The sequence below is a fragment of the Exophiala aquamarina genome (genome assembly GCF_000709125.1).
Source record: "Exophiala aquamarina CBS 119918 chromosome Unknown aczIA-supercont1.5, whole genome shotgun sequence".
NCBI classification, from domain to species: Eukaryota; Fungi; Ascomycota; class Eurotiomycetes; order Chaetothyriales; family Herpotrichiellaceae; genus Exophiala; species Exophiala aquamarina.
Window position 1 is genome coordinate 1086150 of NW_013550583.1, and position 26005 is coordinate 1112154.

Here is a 26005-nt window from a genome sequence, read left to right on the forward strand (position 1 = left end):
TTCTCTGCTCGAGGGTAACCGATGATGTGCTATTCCAGCGATCACTATGAACATATGGGCGCTCTGGTGTAAATATTTCTGGCACAACTTCCTATGTTTGGTTAGGTGATCATCAGCCAGCCACTGAAAATGTGGAAATAATGAGTTGCCCCTAATTTGGTGACAGCAAGTTGCATATGACAATACCTTTCCCGGAGCTGAACGATGCTAGGACAGAACTCTCGAAGACATTGACGTACAACACTTTCCTTCGTCAACACATCACTGCCACATCTCTCCATGGATCGGCAACAATCCACAGAATGTGACAATATATATGAGCGCTCGTCGAGCAGATCGGCCGGAAAGAGAACGGTCGAGCTTCATAATAATGACGAACACCTAGTCAAAGAATACTTAGGCCTTGGCTCCCCTCTTTCGTGCGTCCAGCATGAAGTTTGATTGACTGTTCGTACTCCTTTGCTGCGATACCCTTTCTCGAAAAGGCAAAGGACTTTCCCCAAAGCCTACAACCCAGAGTTCGACCAACAAACAAAGTCTTGCTCGCAGAAAGATATCAAGTGTCCTTGCCAAAGATCCAGCAAAGATCAACCTCACTCACGGGCAAGAAACCTCTCTAATACAAGAAATAGCCCAAAGCCATACACAAGGCAGAGGACCAGAAAATAGTACGCGCCTCAACTCAAATCATTCTTGTAACTTGGATACTGCCTCTCTCTCCAACCAGGCAATCACAGCCAATCCCTCGACCTCTGGTCTAGAATTCTTTCGACAAGCTTCCGTTTCTCTACACAAGGATAGTTTTTCTGCTCCTCATATTGTATCCAGCAGCATAAAAGACACCAGATCAAACATGACTGCCGCTGTGGCTAGCCATACATCCAACGGCTTTCACAGCTCATGCGAAGTGACGTATGGTCAACATTCTTCATCAATTGGTCGTCGCACAACTATGAATGGAGGATATAGATCCAGGCAGGCCTCATGGCGTGCACCGACCGTGACTAAAGCAGACAACGCGAACGTAAGTGGTTCTGCAAAGATGGCAGAAACTGTCAGTCTACTTAAGAGGCGTTGTGCGGAGGACTTGGGGGCTGCAATATCAAACAATATTGTCAGTTCCCACACTCGACTCATAGAAAAAATCAGTCAAGAGCGCCTTCGGTCATTGCCTACCGAAGGCAGTGCTTGGGACAAGGTGTTGGCCTGGGCACAATCATTTTCCGAGAAATTTAATGACTTCGACGATGCCATTGAGCAATTCACTGGAGGAAACTATGACGGTGCCGAAATAGCCTTTGGCTACTGTATCTTACTTCTCGAACTCGGCGATGAGAACGCAGCAGCATTGCAGACCTCGTTCGGGTTCTTCTTCAAGTGTTCGTTAGATCTAATTGCCATGTTGGATCGTGTGGAACTCTTCAATGTCTCCTTCGACATCAACGAGCAGCTGGTCCTGGCATATGCTGATTTGGTCACCCTAGTCTCGGACATCGCGCTCCGGTTTTACCAGGCAATCAGAGCTCCAAGCAAATCGGGTGTATCTATTGATATTTACGCAGTCTTTGCTGATACCATAGAGAGCTTCCAGAACAGGAGAGACAATATCATCGAGTCAATGTGGAAATATCAGCTTTCCCAGGCGAATGTTGAAGTTGACTCCATAACATCCATCAAAACGCTGAGATCATGGCTAGCTATCGAGGACAGCGTCCTCAAATACAAGTCGGTAGACCACACCACACTTGTGAACGATCGCCAACAATTGACTTGCCTATGGGTCCAACCATATCTCACCCGGTTTCTAAATAGTGGACGAGATGCTCTTGCTATTACTGGGCCTGCAGGCTCTGGCAAGACCGTCCTTGCAGGAACAATCGTCGACACCGTGCAACGAAATAGTGCCCGGAAATCATACACTGTTCTGTTCGTCCCAATAAACGCCCGATCTAAGTCACTAGCAACAAGTCTTCATGTCATACGCAGTCTTCTATCCCAACTCCTGGAGAGCCGTGTTGGTGATGTAAAACTTTACCAGGTTCTCTCTGAAACCTTCGAGGCCACGTACAAGGCTTCTGATGTGGCAACATATGAGTCGCTTCTCTGGAAAGCATTCGAAACAGCCATAGGGCTGACGCTACCGCAAGCGAAGGACACCCTGATCATTGTAGACGGAATGGATGAGGTTTCCGATGATCCCAAGGAAGCTCAGAACCTGCACAAGCACCTGGTTGCTGCATCCTCTAAGCACGAGAAGGTCAAGCTTATCACTCTTTCACAACAATCTTCGCTGGTTTCAAAGGCTGTTGCCGATGTGCAGATCACTCCAGACCTTGTATATGACGACGTCTTCTCGGTAGTGTCTACCATTCTTCAAGATCATCCGTTTTTGCGTCAACAATCCCGTATCGAACAGGAGATTGTCATCGACCAAATCGTTGAGAGCTCAAAGAGCAATTTTTTGTGGTCCAAATTGGTGACGAAAGCCTTGCTCAAGGAACCATCAGTGGAGAAATTCCGCGAGGCTGCTGCAGCCATAAAGAGGAGCCCGAAGTCACTCCCAGAGGTAATCCGTGACCATTTGACGTCTGCGAACCTCTCTGGAGAAGGAAGGCAGCTACTGATTTGGCTCACCATATCCAAGCGTCCTTTGAGTGTCGAAGAGTTGTCTTTACTCTATGGTATCGACCCAAAGACAGGCTCCATGAGCGGTAGTCGTATCGATGCACTTCATGCCCTGAGGCCTGTTGCATCACTCGTCTTCCTCCAAGATGGCTTATTTTACCTACGCCACGCCACCATCAGGCACACCCTGGCGTCTCATTTTGAACAGAATAAGCAATATCTACCTGTGAAGGAGCCTTCTCTTGATCTCGTGCGGAGGCTGTTGGCTTATCTCCGGGTAACCGTCAAGGACCAGAAGGATCCTTCTTTCTCCTCTTTGACACTCGCTCAAGTTGATCAGGTATTTAGCCAGTACCCCTTGGCGGAGTACGCTATCAGATACTGGACAAGCCACTATCTTGAGCTATCAACCAATGGCAAGGGAATATCGCAAGAGATTCAGAAAGAGTTCAACTCTATCCTGCCAACATCTCCAACTGTTGCGCTCCTGGAAAAGTCGGCTTGGAATTGGCAACCTGGCTCCATACAAGTCTTGTGGCATGGGACCTCACTTGATTTGTGCCAGAAGGTTTTCGATGGCAGTCAGCCTATCATTCTCCAGTCGACCATTCTGCTCGCCGTTGTTCTCCAGAAGATCGGAAACTCGCAATCTGCAGCGAAGCATGCCCACTTGGCAACACAGCTTAGTTCTACGATCTTCTCGATTACTCATCCTTTAACAATCCAATGTGCCAATCATTTCTTGGAAATTACCAGCACTACTAAGTTCACCACCAGGTCCGAAACCGCGACTTACTTCGAAGACGTTCTGTCAATCCTAATTCAGAGCTATGCCAAGCAATATGGATCATCTTCTGAAATGGTGATCCAATACCAGTCTCGACTTGTTGAGCTCTATCGTTCATTGAAAGAAGAGACAAAGGCTGCGGAGCTGGAGCGTTCTCTCCATGGGCATACCGCACAAGGGGGTCATGATGAGCTTACCCGAAGAAAAACTGGCTCGCTCGATGTTCGTGTCATGTTCCGCCAGGGAAAGGAAAACGGATACAAGACCTGGGACTGGAGCACAGAGAGCGATTATGACGCCTCGATCCATTCCGAAGGCCAGAAGAGCATCGACGAGCTCCTTGTATCAGCCCAAAGCTTTATTCACAAGGGTTTTATAGCCAAAGCCGAGCAGTGCTATGTCGAAGCTTGGTATCTTATCTCGATGCAACGAAAGACGAACCAGTCATTGCATATGGATGTGAGGAGGATCAAGCTTGCGGTGACCTATGCCAACTTTTTAAAGTCTAGCAAGCGCGAAGCAGAAGCCACTACGATACTAACTAGTGTGTGGCAAGAGTACAGGTCCTCTGCTGTGGCACTATCAGAGGAGGTCAGCTCGCGTCTCTTCGAAGTTGGTCAGACATTGAAAACCCTAGAAGCTACCTCAGTCGCTCTAGAGATCTTCAAGCATCACTCTTCTGTGGTGAAGAACACTCACACACAGGAAAGCTCTTCTTACACGGAAGTCGAAGAGTACGTACATGCGACGCAACGAGAGCTTCTCAAGCAAGTGTCCTCGTCATTAGGCTCAGCCAGCCATGTTTCAAGGTCTGAGGTAACAGAAATTATTACCAGCATCAAATCCTCCAAGTCCTCTCAGCTCGATATAACCTCGGCTTCTGCGGTCAAGCAAGTGGTGGCTACATACATCGCTCAGAAACGATGGAAGGAGTCCACCACGATCATAAAACAAACGCTTCGTGTGATTTGGGAGAGCCTTTTCGCCGCCTCAATCGAAGACGTGGGCCAACCGATTGGTAACCCCGACTTCGCTATTGAGCTAGCCGACCAACTTATCCTTGCTTATGAGTCACGCCTTCGATTCGTCAAGGCCCAGGATCTCAGAGAGCGGCTATACCGGACTGTCAAGTCAACACGAAAAATTGATGATGCTATTACCAAGCACAACCTTTCGGAGCTGTTCAGGATCTATGAGAAGAATAGAGCACACGAGAAGACCATCCAACTGCATCGGGACCTCCTCGAGGATTATAAGAAGGCGTATGGACCCTCACACCAGGAATCTATCAAGACATTATGGAGACTCGCTCAACTCAGTAGTCCAGATCCTATCTCAATCGATTACTACCGAGAAATCGTGGAGGTGTTGAGCAAGGATTCAGGGATTTGTCATCCCGATGCTCTTGAAGCGCTGAGCATCATTTCCAATCATTACTGGAGTGAGCGTCGTTATCGAGATGCCACATGGGCCTACTCCCTCCTCTTCAACACCTTCGTCCGAAAAGGGAAGGAGTCGAAGTACTTCCAGTCCGCCACCATTGTCACAACCATTTACACCAGATACGTGGACAGCCTCAAGTTTTCAAGCTTCAAGACTACGGCTATCTATGATATTACCAAGAGTTATCGAGAAACATGCATAACCGTGTTTGGCACAGAGAGCAAGATCAGCGATGAAGCAACTCTCAGCTTGGCACGGCTGTATCAGTCAACCAAGCGGCACGAGGCCGAGGCCATTGCGCTCTATGAGCTACTCCTCAAAGATGCCAAGGCAACTGAATATCATGCAGAGTGCAAGGCGACACTAGATGCCATATATGAGGAGAAATCCCTTGAAGCCGCAAGAAGCACCAGTGTCTCCGCATCTAGTGAACAGGTTGACCACGCAGTAACTATCATTCGGAAGCGGATGACTGAGAACCGAAGCCAGTATGGCTGGACACATGAGGAGTCATTGGAACAATTGAAGGAGATGTCTTATCTTTACGCAAGACGTTCCAAGAAAGAAGAAGCCATCAAAGAGATCACTGAAGCCACAAGTCATATCATCACTAGTGAGAAGAGCTCCGTGCGCCTGATCAAGAGTGCAAGTGCGATCGCGGCATCCTACATGGCAGTCGGTGAAACTCATCGTGGGCTAGAGCTAGTCGAAGAGTTGCGCTGGCAATTGATCACCAAGGACGCGAGCAATTCAAAGAAGTACAGCATCGACCTGACCACAGCCGACCGATCTGCGGCAATCTTCGTTGCTCAGTTGGAACACAGCCTTAGACAGGATTCTTTGGTGACTTTCAGCGAAATATACCTTTCGATCCTGACCGAGATTGTGTATTACGAAGACTTCCAACGGTCAATCCGAAGCAATTCCTCCGTTGAAGAGGTTTTCTCCGTCGCAGCTCGACTCCACTCGTTCTTAAGTGTTCAAAAAAGGGCAGTCACCATGAGGCATGTCGAAGATGAGCTGGCCAGCTTCTTCTTGAGAACATCGGGTGAGAAAGCCAAGGTTGGAGACATTGCTCAAGTCAAGATTCTCGTCACAACAATGCTCGAGTATCTTCACACCCACCAGGTCAAGAAGTTCCTGCACTCCATTAACCTTGCCGCCATCGAGCGTGTGTGCCATTTCCTGGCGAAGCGCCAACACAAGCAGGCTTGTGATCTTGCCCAGACGTCCTTCCGCTACTGTCACGCCAATGGATGGTACAATAATGCCGACGCCATCAAGCACGGCCTGTTCCAAGGAATCGCCATTGCAGATCTAGGCAATTCAAGCCCCACGCGCAAAGCCCAGATTGAAATTGCCAGCAGCATCATCCGCCCGTTGTTGAAGGCAGCTCAGCAGCTCAACTTAAACATTGCTGCCATCCCACTCAAACAGACAAACAGTATCATCAGTATTCTTGGTGAGCAAAAGGACTTTGAAACACTTGAGGTAAGTCGAGAATCCTTTTCATTAGTGCTTTATAAGTCGATCCGTACTGAAATGATTGATTTACAGTGGCTCCTAACCACACTCTGGGACGCTCGTGAGACTCATCGCGCATGGCGGCCAGCCGTGGTGCTCGCGTTGGGAAGGCGCCTTGCCCTTGCCCGCTTCTTACTCAACAAGCAGGACCTCGCCCTGCACCTCGCCGCCGATATCGCGTACAACCTTCGTCGGGTTTACGGGTCATCCCACTTGGCCACTCTGGAGATGAACATCTTCCTCAGCCAGATGTACGTCAGTGCCGGCTTGACGCTGCAAGCGACCAAGGGGGCTGGAGATCTCGCACGCCGCTACTACAAACGAGCCGTTGGGGTGCACGAGAGCGTCCTGCGGTCACTGACCCTTGACCCACTGGGCTTGAATGATGACGACGACGTCACCGTCCTCTCTTCTGACCCAGAGCCGCTAGAATTGTCCGGCATCGTGAGCAAGGACGCCTCACAAGGCACCTATGCACGCCGCCATCTCGTGCTGATGAAGCACGCGCTCGAGCGTTATGGGGACTTCCCCAAGGGCTATCCCGAGTATGAGCAGCTCAACGCCGACGTCTTCCATACCTTTTCGGAGGACCTGCATGGCGTGGAAGGCGTCGAGAAGTGGAATGTCAAGAAGTTCGGAAATGGCAAGGCCGCAAGTGATGAGGGGGCCTTGGATGTGAATGTTAAAGACTGGGCGTTGGTCGATGAGGCCGTCAGTGGGACCACCAACGGCACCGCCAATGGGACCACCAAAGACGATATGAATGGTGTGGATTGAAGGTTATAAGGTCAGAAGAGCAGGAAGGCTCGATTGCCGAGAGAGAACATTGGAAGGCATGGACAAATTGTAGCATGCGCTCAAATCGATAGCACCTGAAATCGTAGGGGTAGGGAGTTAAATGGGTTGAAATAGTACATAATTGAAAATTCTATAATGGGGCGCACCCCAGAAGATGATGGGTGTGGTCTGAATAAATCTTCAAAGTCAACCATGCAAGCCTGCTATGCACAGACTCCTGATATAAAAAATGTTGGAAGTGTTTCCTATGCAATGCAAATGTTGCCGTACCAAACCGTCTTGATCCTCTCATTTGACCACAATGACAATGATGACGGCTATCATGTCGAACCTGGAATTGGGTACACCACCAACTTGCTCCCTGTGCTGGGTTTCGATGGAGAATTACTAAGTCTGATGCTCTTGTCAGGCTTTATGCTCTCCTGTATTTTGGAGACAGACCGGTGATGTCTAGTCAAGTACATCAGGTAAATATCGAGCAGTCTGCCGAGGTCAGCACGAGGACGAGCGAAAGGGTAAGGTTAAGACGCGTCAGAACGAGTGCCATGGCGGGTTTCGGCCGGCGCCCGGCTTGAATGATTACTCTCGGTGCGACCCTGGTGGCCAATACATGTACAGTATGTGCCTTTTGTCGGCAGGGCTGCGCGTACCACCAATAGAACCCTGGAGGTTTAATAATAGGTGTGAGCTTCCCGCCGTGCGGATGTGGGAGAGCCGCACACTTGCTCCATCGGGACAACCTGTCCAAAATGAGCACATTTTCCTTACACGGCAGTACATACATCGTAGGTCAATGGAACTTTCAGCTTTCCTGGGAAGACTCCTCGTTGCTCGAAGCCACGGTTGGACTTTCATCCGTCTGATATCCTGCCAATGAAACACTGAATTGGCCGTGTCGTGTCAGTTCTCGTGTTACGCCTTCACGTTAAAAGTTGGATGAACTTCTTTCCGTTGAACAACTCGATGTGGAACTTTCACTCGAATGCGGTGTACCACGATAATTCCCATAGCAGCTTCGCCTTGCCGTGCTGTGACTGCGGAACATGAAGCGCATAGGGACCGAGTCGCAAATCATCCTGCAAGTTTCAGCCGGACAAAGCTGGGTGCACCGTGAAGCATGCCAATTCCGCGGCAGGATGTCAAGTAAGTTGGTGAGAGAGTATATAAATATTGACGGCTCCCCAATGTACATCTTCGCATGTCCTGCATCCACCACCGGGCACAGCGAAACCAAACGACCAAAGCAGAAGAAGAAGCATATCGTCAACAACAATGTCTGCCTCACCTTTCCCAGCCTTGCCTGTATCGCAAGTCACAATTCCATCAAATCCGCTCATCATCAAGGCGTATGAGTATGTCAAGGAACATACCAGCCTTTCGACCTTGAACCATTGCCTACGCAGCACTTCATTCGCACTGATTATCTTGCGCAAGTTTCCACCTCTGGTGGCAGCTGCACCGCACTTGGACACCGAGCTTGTGGTTCTTTCGATTATCATGCATGATTTAGGATGGGCAACGACCAAAGAAATTCTGTCGACAGACAAAAGATTCGAGGTCGACGGAGCCAATCTCGCTCGCAAGTTGATCCAGTCATGCACTACAGAGATGACCTGGGACAAGCATCGACTCCAGCTGATATGGGACGCCATTGCTCTACATACTACACCTTCCATCGCGCATAACAAGGAGCCGGAAGTCTTCCTCGCTCAACTAGGCATCATGGGAGATTTCTTCGGGCCAAATATTCCCCTTCCCGGTGGCGTTATCTCGATCGACGAATACAAGGAGGTCGTGACAGCATTTCCAAGGGCAGGGTTCAAGGAAGAAATGGTAGGCATCATGTGCGGGCTTTGCCGTGACAAGAAGGAAACGACGTTCGACAATTTTGTCTCACAATTTGGCGTGGTCGAGGGCCTTGATGGGAAAGGCACTGGGAGGGAGGAATACCAGAAGGAATTGGAAGCGCACAATCTGCGAAATATGCTCCTTGGGGGCCTTGATGCTTGCAAGGAATTTGAGTAGTGGCAGCTTCGTGCAGATTTCCATACAATGGCAACCTGGGGCAGACTTTCTTACCCATCACATTCAGGAAATGCAATTCCGGTCCCATGTTGAGACAGGCGAATCTCGTAAATAGAAAGATGTCGTTTCCGAGGTATCACTCTCAGAGAACTCTTCCAGGAATGGTGGCTTTCTTGCCTTTGCACACTCAAATCGCTTCTGCTTTGGTCCACGCCGTCATTACCGAAATTCCTAGCCTAAAGCTCCTTCCGATGCATGTCTTTTCGCGAGGGCCAAAAAGGTGCAGTTCGTGCTTGCTCGAGACCCCGAATGAGCTGAACTATGCCGCTGTCAACAATTTAGGTGTTTCCAGTGGTGAGCGGTCCATTCAATCTTCTCGAAATTACGCCGGCACCTCCCCCAAAGGGATCCTCTGAGCAAGGAGGGCGTGGCGAGCCGTCTCAGTTTGAAAGCTCAACTCGAACGAACATAGATACAACATGCTACGCTTGCAAGACACAGCAACGTCGAGTTCGTAGGCCATTTTACTTACGCGGAGTGGAGTGGACGTATCATCTCTATGAGACAAGGCGTTGACTAATTTGGTCCTTCTGATGCAACGGTGCGCAGCCTTGCGAATCATGCCTCCCCGAGGGAGCAGAGCCTGTCGGGGATGACAAGGACGACAGGCAGCACAAGGCAAGCGTAAACCTAAAGATAGAGTTGTTGGATGCCGAGCAGTAAGTGCTTGACGGCCTCCTCGCGGCGCTCCGAGCAGCTGACACACAGCAACTAAATGATCTCATCAGCCTGATGAAAACATCCATGTCAATAAGGACAACCTCTGAATGCATATCACGAACATTGCCACAGCAGCATCTCTGAGCCCAATGTCGACTCGTGAGTCGTCGCAGGCTATGACTTATCGACGTCGCCATAGGCTAGGTCGCATACAAGATCTCGTCAACTCCATCATCACGGCCCCAGGGAAGCCATGGACGACAGTCATTGATGATGACGTTCTCTTGGCGCACCTCATATCGTTGTAATTCATCTGTGCACACCAATGGTGGCCATGGATCGATATGACAACCTTTATCGGAGCCATGAGAGCTGGAAGCCCAGACAGTCTGAGATGCACGCCGTAACTTGTGAACAAGATCTTAGCGGATGCCAGTCGGCCTTGAACGAAGCGGATAGTCGCGGAAGGCTTCCTGACCTGTTCTTAATGTCAGTCTCAATATGAACGACCAGGACAAGTTGGGAAATCCGACCCTGTACTAACAAATACACCTTGCCAACGATCTAGACGAATGGGGCTCGTGCATACAGCAGAAGCAGAACCAGAGCCTCACAGAAAAGGCACTGGATGAGCTTAAGAGGAATCTTGATCGTCTCTCATGTCCATTCCTTGACGCGGATCAACCTGGAAAGAGCACGCCCTCACCAGCACCTGAAACTCATGACTGAGCATGGAGCACATCAAGGAATTCAGACATGGCAGCCATATCCCTAACCAAGTCAAGCGCTTAGTTTCCATGGAGAGTGCCACTTCCGTGTCCAGCGGCCTCCATAAGTGGACAATGCTGGTTCTCTCGAAACATTTGGCAGCCTTTGGCGCAGGTCAACCCAGCAAACCACTCCTCGCAAATACTCCACGATCGTCTGAGCACGTTCAGGGGCAAGAAGTGTGCATCACGTCGGCGAGCGACATCAGCAGGCTTCAAGAACGGCCCCGCAACGACCGGGGCAACGATCAATTCCCCGTCATCCTCATGAGGCCAGTAAGTCTAGCGGCATTCGCTCTGTTTGACGGTCTGTCTCGACTACCACAGTCGCAAGAAGAACCTTGTCGAGTTTGTGCATCAACATCACTGCCGCCTCGCGCCATGTCCGTGCCGGGAAGGTTATGCTAGAGACCATGGGTAATATTGCAGCGCGGGACAACGCACAGCTTCCGCCACCGGGCTATTCATGGTCGATGTCTTTAAACGGTCTTCAGAGGGTAACACACTCGGGGCCCAAACCCCTCTAGCCTCTAATGGGTGTTGAATATCTGTTGGGGAAATGGACGGTCTATTTAAGGCTCGATTGAAGCTTGGGCAAAATACCAGTTTGGACAGAGAAAAGGGCGATAACAGGAAGCAAGAGATTAGATCGCTCTGGCCACTTGCATTTACTATGCGTGCGCAGACTTACGAGTAGTCTTGACAATATCTTGGGGTAGTCATGTTCGCAATAGAGCGAGGTACTCTTGTGTGAGGCTTTCTTGGATACGCGCATTTATCTGCCTGGGTAGGTAGAGGATTAAGCTACGTTCCAAACGCCGTCCAAGCTGCGGAGTATTGCGAATATAAATCCCCAATCTCATTTGTGGGAGACGGTTCCTCAAACCCGCGAACCCCCAGTAAATATGACCCACTTTCACCAATTGATGAATGCCATGACTTCAGTGACGGCATCATGTGTTTCATAGGTGGCGAGGCCGTCCATTCGGCATCTGGGTGGCATCATGGGTGCTGTGTCGATTACGAAATACATTTGTGGATGCCTGTTGAGTATTAGTAGAGTGAGAGGACTGGTTCCATCCTTTGGGCTCCTCCATCCTCGAAACGCAATCCGGACGGGCTTCATACATTCCCTACTACCTAGTTGTATCTCAGCTGGATGAACCCATCATTCCACCTTTCGAGGAGGCGGCATTCAAGAAATCCGTAAACTACTATACTGGGGTAAGACACTCTCTGCAGAAATGCTGGTGCCTGCCCTACAGCAGCAGCAAGCATTCGGCACGTTTGTCACAGCCGTAGTGTTATTCTCAGCCGCGATTACACCCAGTGTCTCTGCTCGGCAAATACCGCTTCTCCATCAAGACAGCGTTGAGCAGAAAAGGAGCCTTGACATTCCGGGTATTGGGCTGGGGTTGTGGAATTCCGAGGGTGAAAATGTGAGTTTGCCTCGCGAACTTTAACTTACCTGATGATATTCTGACGGTTGGGTTGGCTCTGGTAAGGCTACCAAGGCGGTGGGATCTGCGTTTGACGCAGGCTATGCGCATCTAGACGGCGCTGCTGCTTACGGTATGTATATCCTATCGCCAGCCCCTTTGACTACAATTCAGCCAATCCCCCCACCCCCCGTCCTTGTTGAGAAAAGAACTCGACATCCACTCACGCTCTGTGGAAACCAGGCAACGAGAAATTCGTCGGCGCGGGGCTCGGCAGCAGCTCGACACCGGCACGGCACAAATACTGGCTGACGTCAAAACTCTGGAATGACGCACACCAGCCGAAACTGGTGCGCAAGGCGCTCGAGCAGACGCTGTCTGACCTGGGCACTCCATACTTGGATCTCTACCTCATGCACTGGCCGGTGGCCTTTCTACCGGACCAATCGCCAGGGCGGAATGTTTTGGATCAGGACACCAGTATTCAGGACACGTGGCGAGCAATGGAAGACCTGGTGCGCGCAAATCTGACGCGGTACATCGGCGTGTCGAACTTCAGTCCGCGACAGCTGGACGAGCTGTTGCAGGACGCGAAGATCAAGCCGTATGCGCACGAGTTTGAGACGCATCCGTACTTGCAGCAACAAGAGTTCGTGCAGTGGCATGTCGAGAACGATATCAGGGTTATTGCGTACTCGCCGCTGGCGAATTCGAATCCGACTTACGATAAGAAATATCCGAAGCTGGATCCTATTCTGGCGGACCGTTTCTGGACCGAATTGGCCTTGAAGAAGGATATCACCGCAGCCCAGGCGGTTCTGGGCTGGGGGATACAGAGAGGGACGATCGTGATCCCCAAAAGTGTCCACGAGCAGCGTATTGTTGAGAATCTTGGCGCGTTGAATGTGACTTTTAGTGAAAAGGAGCTAGCTGAGATCGCAACGCAGGATAAGAAAGCGAGATTCAATAATCCCAGCAAGAGCTGGGGTGTGGAATTGTTTGAGGGATTGGACGATGGGTCCAACAGATTTCTGGCGCAGGATTTGTAGCGACGGTCAATGAAAACAACAGGCAACCATGGAAGGAGGAAAAATATCATGATAGACATTTCGGTTGGTAGGAAGAGGCCATAATAATTGGATACCCCTCAAGAACAATACATAGAGCAAATTAAGTCCGGCTCCACGCTCGCAATGCAATGCAAGACATTGAGCCCATGATAGGTCGCATCGCTAATCACTTTCAGAGGCAGCAGATTCCGCTTGAGCACCCACTTTAAATCAAATGCCAACGCCCTCATGCCGTAAGCATCAAGCGTGATTCATTCATCGATATCCTGATGTCGAGCCAGGACCTTCCGTTGGTATTCCTCGGGATCTTTTTGGTGGAGCTGGGCGGCTTCGTTGTTCAAGGGACTGGCACTATTAGGAGTGTTAGTACCATGGCTACACCCTCTGTTGAATAACTCCTACTTGTTGGGTTCACCTAACAGACTCTGCAAGCTCAGAAGGACAGTCTGGACATTGTAAACTGCGCTCCACTTATCCTTGAGGATGTCCAGACATATCCTCCCGCTGAAGTCGATGTTAGGATGATAGATTGGGGTCTTGAACAGCACTGTGGGCGGTGCATAGGGATAGTTCCCGGGGAAATCAAAGCTAAGTTTGAGATTGAGGTCGGAGTAGGGAGTATCTTTGGGCCCAACGACGGTTGCGGTCCAGTGCAATAGATTGCCGTCTGCATCGGGGAAAGCAGATATTCCTGGGGTCGGGGACATCATGAGAGTCATGAGTTCTGACTGAAGTCTTTGAATTTGTCAGCAGTGGTACAAAGAGAGGTCGCGAGTGGATCGAACCGTTTGGTGACACTCTGAGTGTCCGCCTTCCTCGGAGCGACGGTGAGCTTCTGTTGTTCAGCCATGTTGGATAATCCGGGAGCCGAGTTCTGTGTATCCTCGAGGGAGAAATCCATACTCAGGAGGAAAAGAGATGCAGGATTGGCTGCGTGAAGTGAAGTGGTGGTAATATGCTGAAAACGGAGAAAGATGGAAACGAGACAATGCAGTGAAATACCAGGGTACCAGTCGGAATGCGAGTGCGTGTCTGGGGATAGTACAAAGGAAGAGCGGACGAGGAAGAGTGTAGAGTAGGAAATGGGTAGGATGGCGTTGAGGAAGCGGTGGACGTGGTAATGGTCGCGACGAGTAACTGAAGTCGGTGCTGCAGTGCATGGAGGAACGACCATAGAGTCCTCCACACGGAAGATTTAATGTTGACGCACCTGCCACATCGCTGGTCACCAGAGTAACGTGTCGCGAATGACGTCATGTCTACCTCCGGCATCCTCCCATAGCCAACGGATTGGTGTCTAAAGTGCGGTTTTTGCAACCTCACGCGCACGCGAACACGAACCACGAATACGCGACGCGGCACTGCGCAGTTCTGATTCCTGAATTGACCCCTCCGGCATGGGCCCTTCAACATCTCCCTGACCGCGTCCAACATCCTCACCAATATGAACGGCATCCCTCACTCCCAACTAGCCCCTCTGCCTACCCAAGTCCCCTTTCGCATCGTCTCTCCAACAATTGGGTCGGGAGCCTACGCATGGTAATTCAATCTTGTCCGCAACTGATGACCACTTTGCCCAAGCAGCGACTTACGTATTCCTAGTATCAAGAAAGCAGCCCCAGAACATGCCGAAGCCCCTGTCTTTGCCGTCAAATTTATCAATAAGCTCTTTGCTCAAAAATATGGTCGAATTAAGCAGAAGCAGCTGGAGATGGAAATCTCGCTGCACAAGCACATTGGAGTGCACAAAAACATAATAGAATTCTACGACCATGGAGATGATCCTTCTTGGAAATGGATTGCAATGGAGTTGGCCGAAGGAGGCGATTTGTTTGACAAAATCGAGGCCGATGCTGGCATTGCCGAGGACATCGCACACGTGTATTTCACACAGCTTGTAAGCGCAATCGGCTTTATGCACTCCAGGGGCGTCGCCCATCGAGATATCAAGCCCGAAAACATCCTCCTTTCCGCCGACGGTGATCTGAAACTTGCAGACTTCGGTATGGCCACCCTGTTTGAGTATCACGGCAAAAGAAAACTAGCAACGACTTTATGTGGAAGCCCACCATACGTTGCTCCTGAGGTTCTGTCTTGTAGTACACAGGCAGGTAGCAAGGGCAGTGGCTATGCAGCCGACATGGCCGATGTTTGGTCTTGTGGTGTGGTTCTCTTCGTTTTACTCGCTGGCAACACTCCTTGGAGTCGACCCTTGGAAGGACGGGACGAGTACGGCCGTCCAAACGAATTTAGCGAGTACATTGAGAGCAAAGGCAAGCCAGACGATGAGCTTTGGAAGTCGCTCCCAAACGAGGTGCTTTCATTGCTTCGAGGCATGATGAAGGTTCCCGTCGATTCTAGATTCACTTTGGAAGACGTTCGAAGACATCCATGGTTTACGCGGCCCAACAAATTCATGGATCCCAAGGGCAGGCTCAGTGATCCTATTACCATGGCTACAAATATGTTTGAAGCTCTCCATGTTAGCTTTGATGCCAACCCTTTCGCGGGGACCCAGCGAAGTCGGCCATCTGACTCAATGGATATCGATCATTCCTCATTCGACAAGTTTGCATCTACGCAGCCAGACATGCCTTCGGAGGACATGTTGTTTGACTGGGAGAGGCCTCGGAATCTTGCCATGGCAAGCACACAAGTCGGTACTGGATTGACTGGTATTCGCTCTACGCAAGCGATTTCAAGACCCAGTTTCTTCGACCTGGATGCAGCCATGTCACAATTTCAGCCTACTCCCAGCGTGCCCATCACCACAACACAAAATGCCCGCAAATTCCGTGACATTTTGCCTGCACAGAGTCTCAACAAGTTCTACTCGACATGGGCGCTGAGCTTGCTTGTGCCACACGTGCTCGAGGCCTTGAGTCGCCTGGGCGTTCCAACCCCAAACGTACCTCGACCTTCGGCGCACGAACAAGAGTTTGTCCTTAAGATCAAGACTCAGGATAGTCGCGGCTGCCCGTTAAGTGGAAATGTAGCAGTTGAGATTGTTGCAGAGGATGTTGCAGAGGTGTGCTTTGTCAAGGCGTCTGGCGATCCTCTGGAATGGCGACGTTTCTTCAAGCGAGTGGCTGTTCTTTGTCAAGATGCAGTACTCAAATGAAGGCAAGCGAAGCACAGCACGGAGAACAGGAAGTTTACAGGGGCAAAAGCATAGATACCCCGTTGTTTAGCGTGTCTACAGCAACGTCCTATATGGCACGGGCCAAGTTGGTTTTCAAGGACCCGAAGATGCATTGGACTAATAACAGTATTGGGCTATCCGAGCCTCGTCACCATAATCCAGCCTCTTCGTATTTCGTATTTCAGCGGGCTGACTTCCCCCCACAGTGCACTAGTCGGTCGGCGAGCCTCGGTGATTCTGCCCCAACTTTCACATGTCCCTGCGCGTTGTTGCACGCGACGCACAGGATGACTTCATGCCACCTTCGTCGTCCGTTTTGATTCCCATGTGATCAATCGAGTCCGCCTCTTTACTTAGTCCCTGGCCTGCGCACATAATATTTTATCTTCACTCTCGACTCTATTGGTACACACCGCTCTCAGTCCATTGCCTTCTTTCAGACCTTGTAGACTCAACTTAGACCCTCCCCTCAATCACGAATCATAATGTCGCTCAAACACGGCAAGTCCCACTGCCAAAGTCCCTTAATCGGCCCTTTCTAACTAGGGATGCAGAAGCATTCGCATCCTCCGAGGCCTTCGAGGCCATCGACGCCGCCCTCTCCTCCAGCGAATCCGAGCGAAAAGCAGCCGTCGATCAGGGCAAAGCCGTGTTTGCCTTCAAGCTGAAAAACGACCAAGGCCAAGAGGAAGCCTGGCACATTGATCTCAAGGAGACCGGGAAGGTCGGCAGGGGTGAAGCCCCCACGGGAAAGAAGGCTGATGGTGAGTACCTCCACCGGGACCGATTCTAAGCCCCGGCACGGAACGGACGCTGATGAAAGTCTTGAACTCCGACAGTGACACTCTCACTAAGCGACGAGAACTTCGGCAAGCTGGTCACCGGCAAGACGAAAGCACAATCTCTGTTTATGAGTGGGAAGCTGAAGATTAAGGGTAATATCATGAAAGGTAAGAAAAGGCGGATGCTTGCATTGCATTTGCATATGTTGCCTCATTTTCCCATGAAGCTAATGCGTGGAAATATAGCCACCAAGATGGAGCCTATTCTGGCAAAGGCCAAAGCCCAGGCGAAACTGTAATTCAACGCAGAGTTGTTATTATCGGCTTTCTTTACAGTGGCGGGACCGAGGTCTCGTATACTACTCGGATGCAAAGAACCCACTTCCACTGTGCATGGGCTGAGTGAACGGCACTTGCCCTGGGCAGGTCATCGGCTCAGTCGAAAATATACATATATTTTTGCCCCTACTACATTGTTTAGTTTCCAGACGGCTCACGGATTGCGCGTTCTGCCCTCGACTTGGTTGCCCTTCCCTGACTCTGGAACCCTTCGCTCTGACCTTATGTTTCCCACTGATACCTTCAGTCTCAGCCTTCCCTTTCGTTGTATCCAGGTCCAACCTCGTCATTTTTGGCCTTCTTTGCGTCTCGCTTCGCAGCTTTGGCTACGTGCATCGCCTTCGCGCGCAAGAGTGCAGCCTGATCATGCCATTACAACGCCCAAAACAGCAACGGCAAGGTTTGGTCTACCATATCCGGTAACACATTAGAGAATAGGCACGACAAGACTGTTAACAAACCTCTAAGGACCCTTCGAGGCTGAGGTACTTTTTGGACGTAGCTCCATCCTGTCCCTGGCTATCTAAAGCAGAAAAGGTAGGCAACATCCTCTTCCATCAGCCCTCGTCTGCAGAAGGAGCTTAGGGTTAGACCCTTGACTCCAGCACACAATAAGTCTCTAAATATAGATCGACGAGGGTTTGAAGGGCATCGGGTGCTGGCATCTCCAATAATAGATAGCGATTGAGCATCTTCACTGGTGTGCCGATGCAATCTCATTTCAACGAGCATTATAACCCGTATTTGCTATGGGATGGGGAAAGCTCAGGAATACCATTGACGCTTCATCCACAGCTCCAACGTCTGGTTTGGACCTCTATACCGGTGTTCTCGCATCGAACTGATTGCTTTAGTGGAGTCTCCAGGTCCAGCAGACTCACCTACGGTTTAACAACCCACGCACACAAGCTGCTGCGCATGGACTAGAAATGGACAGCGATGTGGTTCTAAATATATATTTTGGTGTGGGCTTCTCTTCCGGCGAAATGCCGCTGCGGGCTTACCCAATGGATTGCGCATTTCCAATGAGTAATAATAGGTTCTCACAGCAGATGAAGGCTAAAAGAATAGGCAAACGAGCATAGCGAGAGGTGTCCTTCTATTGCATCTTGCTGCGTTAGACCTAACACGTTCCGAGAATGTGCACATCTCAAGGATCCGACCTTCTGACAATGACACTCCATTGTGGACACGCAGCCTGGCCGGTCAGCTGCAAGGCTGAACACCCTTTGCCGAGGATGTACAGTACCTAACACAGGAGAAACTCCTGTTATCGTTTGCGGCCCACCTCAACAACGGTTAAGACTAAAAGTGTGGGTTGACTGCAGCAGCGACACAAGCGAACATATCGAATGTGATGGGAGCTCTATTTTGAGACCTTTGCGATACTTGTGATAGGCTCAACGGCTTGGGACCGCTGCTTCCTGGTCCACCAGAGTGAGGTGGTGACTCTGGGCAGAAGAACGGATGCGGCTCTTCCATCATTTGGTGCGAATCGCCTCTGCTTAAGAGGGTGCCCAAGTAATTGCCTAGATCTTGGTTGTTTGACCACCCCCTAGGTCTGGTGATCAAGAGGCCGCCGGCTGAACTTGGCTGTCCCCAGCAGTATGTATGCAATACGAGGTATCTCGTATGCTAGGGGAGTTTGAGACATCAATAATGCCCGGCGCTGGGCGTCTCCCCTTTAGCTCGTTGTTTCTAAACTGTTTCGTCTCTGGTCGGGTAGAATTGAAGCGCCTGGATATCCGGCGCTTTGCCAGCTTGGGAGGTTGGGCCTGAGACTCTTGGGCCTCGCTTTACCAATCTACGCCTTTATTAGCCATTAGCGCCGCTTAGTGTCCTACCCCAGGAAAGAATTGTCCACGCGTTCAGGGCTACTTTTTCCCTGCCAATCTCACTATCCCCCCTCGACGCGATTTGCATCTCAAACATGCTGAGTCTCACATCCTAAACAGGAGGACCCTAACCGAGAAAAAAAAAGAGATCTTTCCGATTGCGCAAAGCACAGATTGAGCGCGAGGCGAGCGCAATGGTTCCGACTGCGAGGCAAGGCCCTGATGCCTCCGGAGTACGAGGAATGTGGCATGCTTTAGAGTTCCTCTTTTGTTATCCACAACTGGACAACCAGGTCGCTCTCCGGAACACGAAGTGTTTGACCAGGGGCGTTGGACGAGCTTGTCACTTTTTGTGACGGCGAAAGCAACCCTTGGTCTGTTCGCTTGCTAAGAAATTCTATCCCTATTTTTCCCAGGGCGCGGTACGGTAGAGAAACGGAGGCGGTGCATGTCGAGTCTATCTATATAAGTTCCCGCCGCTGTCATGGTTCTGTGATCCTACCACTCCTCAATTCATCCACTCTAAAACAACAAAGTTTCATCGTCTTCTTTTACTCTTCAATTCTTCTAAATCCTAGATCTGTGATCTGATCCCTTTTTTCAAAACAAACCTTCAAAATGCATTCCATCATCTCATCCACCACCCTTCTCGTCTCCGTGCTGGCCACATCTGTCCTTGCCTCGCCACAATATGGCGACTCATCGGCCACGACCACTGTTTCTGCCGCAGCCGCATCCGTCTCTGGCGTCCACGACGTCCAAGTTGGTCCTGGCCTAACCTTCACCCCCGACAGCTTGACCGCTGCAGAGGGTGACTGGGTCCAATTCACTTTCGGATCAGGCCACTCGGTCGCACAGAGCTCCTTCGACGCTCCCTGCGTGCCTCTCGCCAGCGGCATGGGTGTCTACTCTGGATTCCCCAACGACGGAGACGTCTGGCGATTCCAGGTCAACAGCACCGATCCCATCTGGCTGTACTGCTCCAAGGTCGGCCATTGTGAAGGCGGCATGGCTCTCGTCGTGAACCCACCGTAAGTCTCTCAGGAATGACCCACTTGTTAGAAACAAGCCAACAAGTGACTGACCCATCTCGCAGTTCGAGCGAAAACACGCTCGACGCATACAAAGCCGCAGCCGCTGGCGCCAGTACCGAGTCCCCACCAACCGCTCAAGGTGGTGTCTTCGGCGCCGCAGAAGAAAGCTCCGACAGCAGCTCAGCCAGCGGTACCTCGTCCGCCTCAGGCACTTCCGCCAGCTCGACCACCTCCGCCACTGACGCCAGCTCGACAGGCAACGGCGCCTCGACCGTCGCCAGGAACAGCCTCTTCGCCGCCGGTGCCTTGGCTGGTGCCGTCGCTGCTCTGTTGTAATTTCCGGACAATCTTGTTCTTGAACCTAAAAGAACTTGCGGAATCCAGTTTGGACTATTCCATGGCTCGCATACCTTTTTTTTTTATATATCCAAAAACGGACCTTTTCCTGGTGGAGAAGGAAGCCGGTCGAGCATGCAGGAGTCGACTGGGCTTCGTGGGGTTGGGAAATAATACCTCGAGTCGAACGCGCCGTTGCAGCACACTACTGGAGAAGACTACGATACCCATTTTTGTGTGAAGAACTCAGCAGATGCGCACCTACCGGCCTTATGTAAAGCAGGGAGGATGAATTCGGAGGCTGCGCCTTCGAATCTCAGATACCCCCGCCCTACTTTCTCGCCGGTAGCTCATGCCGTGTCCTGGGTCTCCGATTGGGGGCGAGAAGCCGGATCGGACGCTGATAACAATGAAAATCAAAATAGACATTTGTGATCATCTTGAAACCCAAGTAAATAACTATTTTAAATCCCCGGGAGTCTTGTCCATCTAGACCATCGGCTCTGTTTTTTACCATGGAGCCGACGGGAGGTTCGGTTGTGCATTGCTGCATACCAATTCCCTGCGGTAGAGAGGCAAGACATTCGGCTACTCGACAGCGTAAGTACGACGAACCGCGGTTCACACCTCGGACTTGAATTTTCCGCAGCGCGTCGAAGTGGCGAGTCAGTTCGCGCTTGTGCAGTATTAGGGCACGGACGTGAGGATGGTACTTCAGACTCTATTGCTACATAGCGAGTGAACGAAGTCTAGGATACGGACGAGCCTCGGCGCTCATCTTCAGCCTGGTACTCCTGCTCAAGTCCCTGTTTCAGTGAGAAGAGTCAGGTGCCTAGGTATTGAATGGAACTGGACTACTATCCAGTTCGTATCCGCGGCCTTTTCGTTTTGCTTTTGGCTGCTCATTAGAGTCGCCCCGCAATCTGTACCCCATGGAGAAAGTGCTCCTGTGGTTGGTCAAAGCAGCGACTCTACGGCGATGTGCGGTTGGCGGCCCACGACTCAGACATCTCTGACTCTGCAGACTGCCACCACGGCCAGCAGCGCTGCACGAGCATGATGCAAAGCCGCGGTTGACAACATGAACGCAGAGTGTTTTTTCGTGGGCGGGACGCTTTGATCCCCACTCCCCGACACTTAGCCGAAGCGTGGAGTTCCTCGAGTCATTGCCTAACCAAGTTTCATCGTGATGAGGACAAAGACCTTGACTTATTATATTGATGGGAGGCTCTAGCGTCGAGAGATTAACTCAGTCTCTCCTTCATCTGTCACCAGAATCCCAATCTGTTTTTCCCTCTCGTGACATTGTGGTAGAGTCAGCTCCAGAGATGATCAATAAAATGCCGATGATAGAGACGCCCGTCTACACGGACGAGGATGTGCCTTCTTATCCGCAGTGTACTCCGCAGGCGCTGAGGATCGTCCACGTCGGGGCCGGTGCGTCAGGCCTCATCTTCGCGCATAAGGCAGAGAAGCTGTTGAAGAATTACGAGCTAGTGTGTTACGAGAAGAATGAGGTTTTAGGTATGTATCATCTCGAATGCGTCTCCTGAACATAGGATAGCTATCGGCTCGGCACCCGTTCGCCTGTTTGCTTGGTCGTTGGTCTTTCGCTAAGCTCTACTACAGGTGGTACGTGGTGGGAAAACAGGTATCCAGGCTGTGCTTGTGACATCCCCGCGCACACATATACGTTCCCGTTCGAGCCAAACACAGAGTGGTCCGGGTATTATTCGTACTCGGATGAGATCCAGCAGTACATGCTCAATTTCGCGAAGAAGTACGGTGTAGAGAAGTACATCCGACTCAACACGGAGGTCCTTTCCGCCACTTGGGATGATGAGAAGAGTAACTGGGCGGTCGATCTAAAACGCAAGGACGGCACCACGTTTACCGATACCTGTGACGTGCTCGTAAACGGCTCCGGCGTCGTTAACAAGTGGAAGTGGCCCGCTATCGAAGGCTTGCATGACTTTCAAGGTGTGCTCGCACACTCTGCTGCGTGGGACTCGTCCATCGACTGGGCAGGGAAAGCCGTGGCGCTCATCGGCACCGGCTCGAGCTCGATTCAGATGCTGCCTAAGTTCGCCGAGACGGCCACGCACGTCTCGGTCTTCATGCGCAACAAGACTTACATCGGCCCACAGTTTGGCGCGAATGTGTCGAACAAAGAGGCCGACCCGGATGCTATGGAGCCGCACGCAGCTGGGAAGCATCAGTATACGGAGAAGGAGAAGCAGAGATTCAGGGACGATCCCGATTATCTCTTGAAATATCGAAAAGACGTCGAGCGATCCGTCGTGGGTGGGTTCAAGATGTTCTATCGCGGATCGGAATTAAACATCGCCGCGAAGCAGTTGATGCAAGACAGCATGTCGAAGAAACTGGGAGACAGGGAGGATCTCAAGAAGCATTTCATCCCGGAGTGGAGTCCCGGTTGTCGTCGCCTGACGCCGGGAGAGGGGTATCTCGAAAGTCTTTGCAAGCCAAACGTCACTCCCGTGTTTGACGAAATAGTCAAGGTAACGGCCACAGGTGTCGTGACCGCAGATAATACCGAGCACAAGGTTGACATCCTCGCCTGCGCCACGGGCTTCAACATTCAATATTTACCACACTTTCGCATCACCGGCACGGGAGGGCAGGTAATGCAGGATCAGAAAGATCCCCAAGTCTACGCCTCGGTCGGTGTACCTGGGTTCCCGAATTACTTCGTCGTCAACGGACCCCGTGGGAACTGGGGCCAGGGCTGCATCCTCCCGTCGCACGAGGTCCAAACCGAGTACATCATTCAGTGCTGCCGCAAGATGCAAGAGGACGACATCAAATCCATGACCCCCCGCCAGGATGCCACCACCCAGCTGAATCTGTACATGGACGCCTGGCACCGGAAACACTCGGTGTGGGCCGAGGACTGTCGAAGTTGGTATAAGGACAACAAACCGGATGGCAGGGTGCATATCTGGCCCGGCAGTTTATTTCATCATTTGAAGTTCATGAAGAGGCCACGGTTCGAGCATTTTGAACTCAAATACAGGGACGAGAATAATATGTTTGCCTTCTTGGGCAATGGCGTGACCATTACGGAGGAGAAATTTGCCGGCTCGCCGGATCTGCCGATTCCGTATATGCGGAAAGATGAGGATGAGATATGGGACATTGAATAGAAATAGAAGTGTCGCCGTGTCGTTGGTACAAGATAGCGAGACATGGAGTTGGTATCTGGTATCCCTTGGACCCGGGAAAGGCTGAGCAAACCTTGACCGCCGAGTTGAGATTGTTAACGAGCTTGAGACAGTTTAGCGTTATTCATGTAATGATGCTTAGTTATCGTAACCCACTCCGTATCATTGAGAATGACCTCGGATCTACCTGCTGTGCGGGATCAACGTGAAGCATTTTTGTAGCGCATGGCCTGGTAGCGAGTCGACAGTATATCGGAAGGCCCGTGACCAAGACTGCCGTCCTCCAAGTCGAGATGATACGTCACAACCAACCGCTTACGCGAATGAGATGGCCGGAACCTGAGATGGACTCATAGTGGTGCCCATTGTAGCAACATAATTTGTCAGAACATGCTCAGGGTTATTACTCATGAGACTTTCGTATGCCATACCAGCAAGCAAGCTCGCATGCCGAATGCCCATTGTCGTGTCGATGGAGCGTAACTGCTCAATAGCGAAGTGTCGTAGCTCGAGAGGGTTTAGATATTCCATGGCGACAAGATACAGCGGCTCGATGAGTGTGGGTACCCCTGAGCAACAGTTAGTCGGAGGATAATGGTGTGTGCTCGACCTCTAGGCTCTAGTGACTCGATCAAATGACAACTTTTGCCCGATCCAAAGCCCAAGAACTTACGCGGGGTGCCCATGAAGTTGGAGCAACAGATACAAAGCTCCCAAGATGATTCGCGGATCACCGAGGGAGCCTTCGAAATGCTTTCATCGCTTGGCTGGCTCGAACCACCCCCATTTTCATAGATCGTTTGGTTGACAAGAATCCGCAATATTCTCCAATTCTTCCAAGCTTCTGCCACCCAGAGATTAGGATATGTATGGGCAGTCCCGCCGAAATTATCAGGAGCGTCTACTGTGGTGTAGTTCCATTCGAGTGGCATGGTTGTCCGCCAAGTGACCAGATCTTCGTCGATCGCAATGGCGGTGTCAATAATTGTCTGGGCACCTGCGATTTTGCCATTCCGTAATGCTGCGCGAAGGTTTACCAGGCGGAATGAGATCTCGCAAATGGAATTCGAAGTAGCAAGATTACGGCGCTGCCACCATTTCCTGGTCTTGCTTGTGTAAAAGGTGTCCCACATTTGCATTAGTGTTTTCGGGACTGGGATGTGGCGCTGCATGCATGTTGAAAGCTGTACAAGTATTTGAGATGGCTCATCATTTGCGGAAATGGTTAGAAAGCAAAGACTCACTATCTGGGACCGTAGCTGAATGAAGAGCTGTCCACCGCGCTCGGTGTTGAACTGTTGTCTTCCTCTCAACTCCAGCAAGGCTGTGGCCCCCTGGACATGCGTCTCCCATCCTTGGTAGTGATCCCAGGTATCAAATGTGACCGTCTGTGTACAAATGAGTAAAATTTAGACTTGGAGAATCAGGGAGACTTTCAGATGTACCTCGAAAAGCCCAAGGAGGATGATTGCCATCATTGTTTCGTCTGCAAGAGCTTGAGTCGGGTTATTCAGTGCCCTTTTTGTCGCCATCAAGGCCCAAGAATATTGCTTCTTTGATTTCGCTGCAGCGCTGGGGGCATGAAAGACATTGGCTAATGCTGCTGTACCGACAGCTTCAATTGCTGCTTGCAGGGCGTGGTTTGGCGTATGTCCAAAGCATGCCTGGGCCAGCCAGTGCGAGTATCCGTGAGAAAAAGGTGGTTGATCGAAGGTGTATCTTGTGAAGAAGAAGTTCATGCCAAGTTCTCCGAGGGGATGAGATAGTCCACATGACAGATTTGAAGTAAGAAAGGCTGTTGCGGAGTGCAGAGGCTGGAAGGCTTGTACAAGATCGCCGCCACGCACCACTCCTCCGGTTAGATTGGGTTGAGTCAGGTGCTTTTCATAAGCTTTCTGCCTGACACGCTCTGACTCGTCTCGGAACAGGACTTGATGGAGATCACGATAGCCTGGACAGTGATAGCGAGATTTCTCGCACTTCAAGCAACTCGGCTTCCGCTGGTCACACTGCCAGAAGTGAGATATGGTCAGCCTGGGCGTAGTCTGTATATGCATATGTGTAGGATTTAGGACTCAGATTTGCAACCTGCCTTGATCCTTCGTTTGCGACATCGTTCACAGCCCTTACTTAGAGCACCACAATAAACCATCC

General features: G+C 50.9%; 10 protein-coding genes across 10 annotated transcripts; 8 read left to right on the forward strand and 2 right to left on the reverse strand.

The window, feature by feature from the left end:
* Positions 1-853: 853 nt before the first annotated feature.
* On the forward strand, positions 854-7156 carry A1O9_07055 (uncharacterized protein; the record flags this gene model as incomplete). Its single annotated transcript, XM_013404001.1, has 1 exon — positions 854-7156. The coding sequence occupies one exon, from the start codon at positions 854-856 to the stop codon at positions 7154-7156; it is 6303 nt and encodes a 2100-aa protein (XP_013259455.1).
* Positions 7157-8449: 1293 nt separating this feature from the next.
* A1O9_07056 (uncharacterized protein) lies at positions 8450-9202 on the forward strand (the record flags this gene model as incomplete). Its single annotated transcript, XM_013404002.1, has 1 exon — positions 8450-9202. The coding sequence occupies one exon, from the start codon at positions 8450-8452 to the stop codon at positions 9200-9202; it is 753 nt and encodes a 250-aa protein (XP_013259456.1).
* A 1547-nt stretch (positions 9203-10749) lies between these two features.
* A1O9_07057 (uncharacterized protein) lies at positions 10750-11138 on the forward strand. Its single transcript, XM_013404003.1, has one exon. The coding sequence runs from the start codon at positions 10765-10767 to the stop codon at positions 11095-11097; it is 333 nt and encodes a 110-aa protein (XP_013259457.1). The 5' UTR covers positions 10750-10764; the 3' UTR covers positions 11098-11138.
* A 795-nt stretch (positions 11139-11933) lies between these two features.
* Positions 11934-13177, forward strand: A1O9_07058 (uncharacterized protein; the record flags this gene model as incomplete). The annotated part of the gene is made up of 3 exons (XM_013404004.1): positions 11934-12128; positions 12195-12261; positions 12333-13177. 3 exons carry the CDS (start codon positions 11934-11936, stop codon positions 13175-13177), a joined length of 1107 nt encoding a protein of 368 aa, XP_013259458.1.
* A 272-nt stretch (positions 13178-13449) lies between these two features.
* On the reverse strand, positions 13450-14099 carry A1O9_07059 (ubiquitin-conjugating enzyme E2 C; the record flags this gene model as incomplete). The annotated part of the gene is made up of 3 exons (XM_013404005.1): positions 13450-13549; positions 13601-13933; positions 13984-14099. 3 exons carry the CDS (start codon positions 14097-14099, stop codon positions 13450-13452), a joined length of 549 nt encoding a protein of 182 aa, XP_013259459.1.
* A 543-nt stretch (positions 14100-14642) lies between these two features.
* A1O9_07060 (CAMK/CAMKL/CHK1 protein kinase) lies at positions 14643-16319 on the forward strand (the record flags this gene model as incomplete). Its single annotated transcript, XM_013404006.1, has 2 exons — positions 14643-14737; positions 14801-16319. The coding sequence occupies 2 exons, from the start codon at positions 14643-14645 to the stop codon at positions 16317-16319; spliced, it is 1614 nt and encodes a 537-aa protein (XP_013259460.1).
* Positions 16320-16593: 274 nt separating this feature from the next.
* Positions 16594-17421, forward strand: A1O9_07061 (uncharacterized protein; the record flags this gene model as incomplete). Its single annotated transcript, XM_013404007.1, has 4 exons — positions 16594-16649; positions 16887-17104; positions 17180-17290; positions 17369-17421. 4 exons carry the CDS (start codon positions 16594-16596, stop codon positions 17419-17421), a joined length of 438 nt encoding a protein of 145 aa, XP_013259461.1.
* A 2493-nt stretch (positions 17422-19914) lies between these two features.
* A1O9_07062 (uncharacterized protein) lies at positions 19915-20331 on the forward strand (the record flags this gene model as incomplete). The annotated part of the gene is made up of 1 exon (XM_013404008.1): positions 19915-20331. One exon carries the CDS (start codon positions 19915-19917, stop codon positions 20329-20331), a length of 417 nt encoding a protein of 138 aa, XP_013259462.1.
* Positions 20332-22012: 1681 nt separating this feature from the next.
* A1O9_07063 (uncharacterized protein) lies at positions 22013-23833 on the forward strand (the record flags this gene model as incomplete). Its single annotated transcript, XM_013404009.1, has 2 exons — positions 22013-22190; positions 22296-23833. The coding sequence occupies 2 exons, from the start codon at positions 22013-22015 to the stop codon at positions 23831-23833; spliced, it is 1716 nt and encodes a 571-aa protein (XP_013259463.1).
* A 333-nt stretch (positions 23834-24166) lies between these two features.
* A1O9_07064 (uncharacterized protein) lies at positions 24167-25908 on the reverse strand (the record flags this gene model as incomplete). Its single annotated transcript, XM_013404010.1, has 4 exons — positions 24167-24420; positions 24525-25035; positions 25096-25239; positions 25297-25908. The coding sequence occupies 4 exons, from the start codon at positions 25906-25908 to the stop codon at positions 24167-24169; spliced, it is 1521 nt and encodes a 506-aa protein (XP_013259464.1).
* Positions 25909-26005: the final 97 nt, after the last annotated feature.